We start from the raw sequence: 9,066 nt of genomic DNA, 5'->3' as shown, positions 1-9,066 counted from the left end.
GAGCCATGCACAATTCCCTCTGGGACACCAGCACCATCTCCTACACTGGATGTGCTGCACAGGTCTTTTTCTTTTTGTTCTTTATCACAGCAGAGCTTTCATTCCTGACCCTCACGTGCTCCGACTGCTACGTGTCCATCTGCAAAGCCCTGCACCACGGGACCCTGCTGGGCAGCAGAGCTTGTGCCCACATGGCAGCAGCTGCCTGGGCCTGGGGCTTTCTCACTGCTCTGCTGCACATGGCCAATACATTTTCCCTGCCCCTGTGCCATGGCAATGCCCTGGGCCAGATCCTCAAACTTCCAACCCCAGGGAACTTGGGCTTCTTGCTGTTGGTGCCTGTTTATCATTTGGCTGTTCTGTGTTCATTTTTGTTTTCTCCTATATGCAGACCTTCAGGCCGTGCTGAGCATCCCCTCAGAGCAGGGACAGCACAAAGCCTTTTCCACCTGCCTCCCTCCCCTGGCTGTACCTCTGTTTATCAGTGCTGCAGTGTTTGCCTGTTGTTGCAGGCTCCCAGCCAGGTCATAATTAGCATTGTCTCCATGATTGCAGAAGGCTGATCCATGGCTTTATTCTACTATATTATATCCTATCCTACTGTACTTATTAAGGAACTCCTCCCCTTACAGACAGTGCGATACAGCTTTGCCCTAATTGCTCAATCCCTGCAAACACCATGCAGTGGCCAGGCAGAGCTGTCAGCAAAGGAAGGGCCCAGCCAGGTGGGGCAGCCGGGGGATGCCGACAGCCTGCAGGGACAGAGGCACAGGGCAGGGACACCGTGGGACAGCCTGGGCTGCACAGGGCACAGGGATGGGCAGCAGCTGCAAGACAGCCCTGCCAGAGCCAGCTTGGGCAGCACTTTGGCCATGGCTGCTGGGCCTGGGGCCAGGAGGGGACAAGTGACCCTTGCAGGCCTGGGGCCTCATGGCCTCCTTGTCCCTGCTCAGCAGCCTGGCAGGGACCGCCCCACGGTCCTGCCCCTGGCATTGCACATCCCCACATGCCAGTGCCCATCCCGGGAAGAGCCCTGAGCCAGGAGGGAGGGACAGGATCTGCCTGGCCAGGCCTTGGCCCTTTGCATTCCTGAAACACATCCAGGTGTGCTCAGCACCAGAGACACCTTTGCCTTGTTTGTGCCACCTGGCATCACTGCCTGCAGTGTTCTGCTCTAGCTGGAACCTGGGGACACTTTCTCAGTTGTGTCGCTGACAGGGATCTCTTCAAAGTACAAGAAACTTCAGTGTTTTATTAGAACTGAGTTCTTGAGGGTTGTGACATCACTGAGGGGATGGTGACATCACAGAACTAGCTGTGACATCACAGAGCATATTATGAGGCCATAGAGAAGAGTCTGCCATCACAGAGGGTGGCTCTGTGGCATCAGAGAGTGGGTTGTGACATCACCTAGTGGCTGTGTGACATCATAGAGCAGGCTGTGACGTCACAAAACAGATTGTGACATGACAGGGTGACTTTGGGATATCAGTCTTCTGTGATTTCACAGCACTGCTGTATGACGTCACACGGTGACATAGAGTTGGCTCTGTGACATCACAGGGGCAGTGTGACATCACAGGGGCAATAATAGTGACAATAGCAAAAAGAAGAATTAATAATGGTAATAAAAACCCTGCCATGCTTATACTTGGTTTGCATGGCCAGGTTTTGGTAAGGGGAGCTCGAGGAGCACCTTCTGTGAGAGGCTGCTGGAAGCAGCTGCTCCTCTGTGTCCCACAGAGTCAATTCCAGCCAGCTCCAGGATGCACCGGCCGCTGGCCAAGGCTGGGCCACTTGGAAATGGTGGTAACACCTTTGGGGCAAGAGATTTAGGAAAATGGGTGATGGTGTAGGTGTAACTGTGAGCAGGGAAGAGCAGGGTGAGAACACGTGAGAGGAACAACTCTGCACACCCCAGGGCAGGGCAGGAGGAGGGGCAGGAGCTGCTCCAGGGGCTGGAGCTGATTGCCCTGAGATTCCCTGGGCAGCCTCTGGGGAGGCAGCTGGGCCCCTGCAGCCCATGGAGGGCCCGGAGAGCAGAGATGCACCTGCAGCACCTGGAGGAGCCCGTGCTGGAGCAGGGGGTGCCTGAGCAGGGGCTGGGACCCCATGAGAAACCTGTGCTGGAGAGGGACCCAGCAGGGACCTGCAAAGCCGTGGAGAGAGGAGCCCACGCTGGAGCAGGGTCCTGGCAGGACTTGTGAGCCCCTGGGAGAGTGAGGCAGCTGCAGCAGTTTGTGAAGAGCTGCTGTCCGTGAGATGAACTCACCCTGCAGAAGTTCATGGAGAAGTGTCTCAGGAGGGACCCCTGGCAGAGCAGGGGAACGACTCCTCTCCCCGAGCAGCAGAGAAACAACGGGTGATGAACGGAGCAGAGCCCCCAGTGCCTGTCTGCCTGCACCACTGGGGGAGGAGCAGAGCTGGGAAGGAGGGAGGAACAGGCAGAAGGTGTTTGTGAAGCTTTATTTTACTTCTCACTATCCTGCCCTGATCTGGATAGAAAGAAATTCAATTAATACCTGTAATTTCAAAAATGTTTTGCCTATGATGGCATTTGCTGAATGATCTGTCCCAGTCCTTAACTCAAGCCATGAAGCCTTCATTCTGTTTTTTCTCCTGTCCATCTCTGGAGGCGAGTGAGAGAGCAGCTTTGGTGGGTGCCTGGCATCCAGGCAGGGCCAAATGGCTACAAGTTTCTCTTTTCTTTTTACTTTTTTTCCTTTCCCCTTTCCTTTCCTTTCCTTTCCTTTCCTTTCCTTTCCTTTCCTTTCCTTTCCTTTCCTTTCCTTTCCTTTCCTTTCCTTTCCTTTCCTTTCTCCTTTCCCTCTCTCATTCTTTCTTTCCTGTTCTTTTGTTCTTTCCAGAGGTCACAGTGCAGAGGTTGAGTGGGGCTTTGATGGAGGGAGTGGAGGTGGCGGGGAGTAGTGGGGACAGGAGGCACAGGGCTGTGGCACAGGCACCCGAGGGGCCCGGGCAGCTGGCAGGGGGCAAGGCCTGTCCCCCTGGGCCAGCAGCAGCCCCGTGCCCTGCCCAAGGCGCTGCCAGCAGGGGCTGGGCCCCAGAGGCAGGGGCAGAGCCCAGCCCCGGGGGCGGCGTTTGTGCCCCGAGCCCCGTCCAGCCCAGCCTGCCCCGAGTGCGCAGCGAGCGCTGGCACGGCTGCCCTGGACAGCGTGGCCTGCTGGGGACACTGAGAGCTGCCCCGCTGTGACCCTGCCCTGGGCACTGCACAGGCACCAACCCAACCCCAGCCAGCAGCACCCCTGGGCACGGCCCAGGCACTGGAGAGCATCACAGCCAGCCCTGCTGCTGCTGGGGATGTCCCAGGCACCAGAGCCCATCCCAGCCCTGCTGCTGCTGGGGATGTCCCAGGCACCAGAGCCCATCCCAGCCCTGCTGCTGCTGGGGATGTCCCAGGCACCAGAGCCCATCCCAGCCCCGCTGCTGCTGGGGATGTCCCAGGCACCAGAGCCCATCCCAGCCCCGCTGCTGCTGGGGATGTCCCAGGCACCAGAGCCCATCCCAGCCCTGTTCCTGGGATGTCACAGCCCCTACAAGTGTACCGGGTGTGGGAAGAGCTTCTCCCAGAGGTCAGCCTTGACCCAACACCAACGCAGCCAGCACTGAGGGAAGCCCTGCCAGTGCCCCCAGTGTGGGAAGAGCTCCGTGCGCTGCTCCAGCTCCATCCCCACGGGAGGATCCGCGCTGGATGATCCCCAGTGACCCCGGTGGGCAGAGCCCCGGTGATCCGTGGTGCCGGTGATCCCTGGTGGGAAGACACCTGGCTGAGGGCTCCACATCCTCCTGGCTCCTCATGGCCTGGGTCTTCTTTTCACATTTCTTCATTCTTTCCAAGCTTTTACCCAAAACCTGGGTAAAAATAAAGATGTTGAACTAAGATGGGGCTTGAGAAGTGGGGGGCTGTTCCAGAGGTGTGGGGGATGCTGGGTCCGAGGGAGCTGAGAGTTCCTGGGAAGGACTTGGGGCTTGCTCAGGGCTTTGGGGACACGAGGCCGAGCGGCTCCGGGTGCTTTGGAAGATGCTGGTGGAGATTCTGGGGCTGCTGATCAAGGACTTCCCGGCCTGGAACTGTCCCTGTGTCCCCTTGTCCCGCTTCCTGGTGTCCCCTGTAGCGGATACCCCCCTCCCTGCTGTCACTCCCCTTTCCTCCGCCCCTTCCCGTGTCACCCCACTCCCAGTCCCGTCCTGCTCCATTCCCAGTACAGGCCCCATTCCCTGTCCCCTGTCCCCATTCCCCATTCCTCATTCCCATTCCCTGTCCCCATTCCCAATCCCGGTCCCCATTCTCATTCCCATTCCCCATTGCCCATCTCGCATCCCCATTGCCCATCTCCCATTCCCATTCCCTGTCCCCATTCCCATTCCCTGTCCCCACTCCCCATTCCCTGTCCCCATTCCCGGTTCCCTCTCCCCGGACGCCGCCGCCATCGCTCCGGCCCCCCTCGCCCCTCACGTGACCGTGCAAATTCCGCCCTGCTCCCGCCCACCAATCCCAGCGCACAAATGCTCTCTGATTTGCATAACCACGCCCTCAGCTTCGGCCCCGCCCCCGCCGGCTGCAGCCGCGTCCGGGCGCTGTTTGCTCCCAGTTCCCTCCCAGTGCTCCCAGTAAGAGCGGGACCGGCAGGGAGAGCGCTCCCAGTTCCCGCCCGCTGCTCTCACCATCGTTCCCAGTGCTCCCAGTATCGCTCCCAGTGCCGGGCGTGGCTGGGCCGCTTTGGAACCCCCCCAGGCCAGAACGCGGCTGCTTTTGGGTGCCGGCACTGCCCGGGCCGGGCTGGGAGCGGAGGAGGAGCGGGAGGGAGAGGAGGGCCAGAGGAGGAGGAAAAGGAAAGGGAAAGAGAGAGAGAGGAGCGGGAAGAAGAGGAAGAGGAGGGCCAGAGGAGGAGGAAGAGGAGCAGCGGGAGGAGGAGCCGCAGCACCAACCCCACGCGGTTCTCCCGCTCGGGCCGCGGCTGCCCCGGTTCCGCCCCCTCCGGAAGCCGCAGGTGAGCGGGGAGGGGGAGTCGCCCCAAATCCATGGCGGAGAGGGGCGATCCCGGTGCAGAGGGACCCCCGGCAGCCTGGAGGGGTGGGGGAGGCTGGGGATGAGCGGGGTCCGGGCCCCCCGAGGCTGAAAGGGGCGCTGACTTCTCCAGCTGCACTTGGGCACCGGGACCATCAAACCCGACACGCTCAGCCCTTGTTTTGCCCCCCAAACCAGGATTTCCCATTCCCAAACCTTGGCCAGGTGGCGGAGGAGGCTGCGAGGAGGAAGAAGATGCCCCAGGACACCCAGGCAGGTGAGGAGGAAGTCAGTGCCCCTTTCCCCCTCTCTCCTGCTCCATCTCCCAGCCCAGCACGGCCGCCGGCTGCAGGACAGCCCCACTGCTGATGCTGTCCAGCCAGGGATGCACTGGGGGGATCTCCTTCCCCTTCCCTGTGGCACGGAGGCAAATCCCATCCTCTCCTTGTCCTTCCTCCCCCAGGGAAGGAGCTGAGGATGGAGAGCAGGGAGGACAAATCCCCACAGCAGAACCTGGTGGCTGAGGCCCGTTTGGAGTGGCTCCAGGGCACAGGAATCCAACGGGGAGGAAAAGTCCCCGAGATCCCACACAAGGAGGGGCTGCAAACGCAGATCACGGGGATCCGAGGAGGAAAGACCCACCTTGGGCCGGGAAGGTGACCACAGGTCAGAGTTGGGGGTCCCTGAGCAGCTTCAGGATGGGGAGAAGTCCCACAAGTGCTCGGAATGTGGGAAGAGCTTCAGGTGGAGCTCCTGCCTGAACTCCCACATGGGAATCCACACCAGGGAGAGGCCCTATGAGTGTGGGCAGTGTGGGAAGAGCTTCAGCCACAACTCCAACCTGATCCACCACCAGCGCGTCCACACCGGGAGAGGCCCTACGGATGTCCTGAGTGTGGGAAGAGCTTCAGAGCCAGATCCAGCCTGATTTTCCACCAGAGGAGCCACACGGGGAATGGCCCTACGAGTGTGATGAATGCAGCAAGAGGTTTCAGATCAGCTCCAATCTCCTCCATCACCAGCGCACTCACACAGAGGAGAGGCCCTTCCGATGCCCCGACTGCGGGAAGGGCTTCAGGGACAAGTGCAGCCTCCTCAGGCACCAGCTCATCCACTCCGGGGAGAGGCCCTACGAGTGTCCCAGGTGTGGGAAGAGCTTCGAGACCAGCTATGAAGTGACTGCCCACCAGAGGAGCCACACGGGGGAACGGCCCTATGAGTGTGGGGAGTGTGGGAAGAGCTTCAGGACGAGTGCCCACCTGAGTGCCCACCAGCGCATCCACAGTGGGGAGAGGCCCTATGAGTGTGCCTGGTGTGGGAAGAGCTTCTCCCAGAGGTCAGCCTTGACCCAACACCAATGCATCCAGCTGTTGTGTTGTCTGTATAAGTTGGACTGTTCTGTTCCCCCTATCATGCAATGGTTCTGCCCTGGTTCTCCCTTTCCTCCTTTATGCTGCCAGTTATCCCAACTCCTCCCCAGTTGTCTTGGAGATTAATGTACCCTTTCTCAAATCCCTCCCCGGTGCCCTGTCCGTCACTCGGCGCTCCCACCCTTCTCTCTAGAACTCTCTAGAAACTTTCAGCTGGAGCATTGGGTGATTGGCTCAGGGGCCGGGGCCCCACCCTCAAGTTATCCCCATTGGGGTTTTCCCTAAGTCAATCTTTTGTATCCCACTCCCCTCTGAAACCCTATTCGTCCAAGGACTGACTCCTCCCCTGTGTCCCTCCCTCCTTATAAGCTCTTGCAACTTCCCCCTCGCTCTCTTTGGTTGTCGGTTTCCCCTGGGACCCAATAAACCTGGATTCACCACAGCTGGAGAGCGCTCTCTCATTTCTGCTGACTGTAGCCATAAGCCAAGCCACATCCTGCCACAAGGTAACACTGCTGTCACGGCACAGAGCGTTTGCCTTAGGTGCTGTCCCCAACCACGGAGATCGGGATAGTGCCCCCCTACTGCTAGCGGTGCTGGACAGCCGGCCGGGACGTCCGAGAAGGACAATCAATCAATCTTCCTCCAGCTGGACCGCTTCATCCAGCACTGAGGGAAGCTGTGGGAGTGCTCCCAGGGCGGGAAGAGCTTTGTGTGCTGCTCCAGCTCCACAGCTCCATCCCTCATTGGAGGATCAGCAGTGGATGATCCCCAGTGACCCCATTGGGCAGAGCCCTGGTGATCCGTGGTGCTGCTGATTTGTGTTAGGAAGACACCTGGCTGGCTCCTGGCTCCCCGTGAGCACCTGGACACACCCACAGACCAACATCAGAAATCCATTGTGGAGAGCTGTCGCCCTGACTTTTGAAGATTTTTCTAAGCCTTCTGATGTTTACATTCTTGTAGCAAACTTTCTCACATACTTCCTGTAAATAACTTATTGTTTTGCATTCTTTTATGGAGGAGAAGAAATTTGATGGACTGTTGGTTTGTCCAGTGTCATTGGAGAGGTGGCACTGTCACCCTCCAATCCACTGTCACTTTTGGAAAACTATAAATGTTGGAGTCAGGAAATAAACTTCCCTTTTCTCACCTTGAGAACAGTGGTGTGTGCGCTCGTGTTGTTTCATGTCCTATAGCGACATGGAGCAGATTTGTCGACTTCTGACCCCAGAAAAATCTCACTTCTTGCGTCTTCCTGGTGGCATCAAGTAACGCTGGGTGGCCTTGGAGGTCTTCTCCAATACCAATCCATCATTTTAATTCTCTCTGCCCCACAGGCATCTTCTACAACCAAATCGGGTCCGACTGGGGCAAAACCCATGATTTTGGAGACAGTGGGGTTGGAAACCCCTCCAAAAAAGCTTCTTCCCACCCACCCAAGCACGTGGATGCTCTTCTGGCAGGGACACATAAATCCTTTTGGTTTTGCCTTCAAACACAAAGGTTTCTGTTCATACTTTTGAAAGCCCTGAAATTGGGGTAAAAATCAAGACATTGAACTAAGGCTTGGATGGGCACACGTGGGGACACAGCCCTGGGTGGGGACCTAAGTTGGAAGTGGCCATGGACAGGGACATGGGGGGGGACACAGCCATGGATGGTGACATGGGAGGACATGATCATGGATGGGGACATGAACTGGGACAGCATCAAGGCCACCACCTGTGCCACAACAGTGCCACCAGCACCTTCATCTCAGCCATGGCGCTGCCTGATGCAGTTCCTGCCACCACGTCCCCCCTGCCACCATTGTGGTGTCCCAGCCAAATGTCACCACCCACCAGGGCAGGATGGGAACTTGTTCAGCTGGTGACAAGTGGCCCAGGAGAGAGTGACAGCCACCAGGGTGTCCCAGGGCCACCGTGCTCAGGGGACCCCAACCGCCCCTGGGGACAGGGCAAGGGTCAGTGTCACCCACAGGGGCCATGTGGGCCCATGCTGGGTGTCACTGGAGGCGTCCTGGTGGCAGCGTCCCCGCAGGTGTGGTGACATTGTCCCCTGGTGTGTGTCCTGGTGGCATCGTGTCCCTTACATGTTGATGACCCAAGTTCCATCATCCTTGTTCTCCTCCCCAGTTCTAGAATGTTCCCCACTCCTGCCTTCCTATTGGTTCCCATTGCCTGCAGCTCCTCCCCTGAATCCCAGTTGGTTGCTGCCCTTTTGTCCCGCCTTTGCACCACCCTTGTTCCCTCTGCCCATTGGCCCTCAGGCCCAAAGTGCGCTGGTGTTTGCAGGGGTCCCAGGACAAGGGAAGAGACGAGAATCTTGACTCCATGTTTCAGAAGGCTGATTTATTATTGATGATATATGTTATCTTAAAAGAAAATGATATATTAAAACTATACTAAAAGAATTGAAGAGAGGATTTCATCAGAAGGCAAGCAGGGAATAGAAAAGAATGATAACAAAAGCTCATGACTCTCCGAGAGTCCGAGCCAGCTGACTGTGATTGGCCATTAATTAGAAACAACCAACATGGACCAATCAAAGATGCACCTGTTGCATTCCACAGCAGCAGATAATTCTTGTTTTTCTTTTGCTGTGAGGCTTCTCAGCTTCTCAGTTTCAGAAAATATCATGGCGACACCAAAGCTCCCCCTCCCTTGT

The 9,066-nt window shown here is 57.8% G+C and overlaps 1 protein-coding gene and 1 long non-coding RNA gene across 2 annotated transcripts in view; one reads left to right on the top strand and one right to left on the bottom strand.

Moving 5' to 3' along the window:
• Positions 1–1,646: 1,646 nt before the first annotated feature.
• Positions 1,647–4,281, bottom strand: LOC139604361 (uncharacterized). The gene is made up of 4 exons (XR_011683956.1): positions 3,782–4,281; positions 2,523–2,629; positions 2,273–2,423; positions 1,647–1,816 (listed from the first exon to the last, which is right to left on the bottom strand). It is a non-coding gene; the product is annotated as an uncharacterized lncRNA (long non-coding RNA).
• A 243-nt stretch (positions 4,282–4,524) lies between these two features.
• The window catches only part of LOC139604387 (zinc finger protein ZFP2-like), a 521,402-nt gene continuing 516,860 nt past the window's right edge, over positions 4,525–9,066 (top strand). The window contains exons 1-3 of the mRNA XM_071455557.1: positions 4,525–5,009; positions 5,537–5,912; positions 5,995–6,362. Coding sequence (XP_071311658.1) covers positions 4,525–5,009; positions 5,537–5,912; positions 5,995–6,362 — 1,229 coding nt within the window. The remainder of the gene's footprint in view (positions 5,010–5,536; positions 5,913–5,994; positions 6,363–9,066) is intronic.

This window comes from Agelaius tricolor, unplaced genomic scaffold, assembly GCF_023055355.1.
Source record: "Agelaius tricolor isolate 1412-34295 unplaced genomic scaffold, bAgeTri1.0.p SCAF_50, whole genome shotgun sequence".
NCBI lineage: Eukaryota > Metazoa > Chordata > Aves > Passeriformes > Icteridae > Agelaius > Agelaius tricolor.
This window is presented reverse-complemented; position numbering and strand designations above follow the sequence as displayed.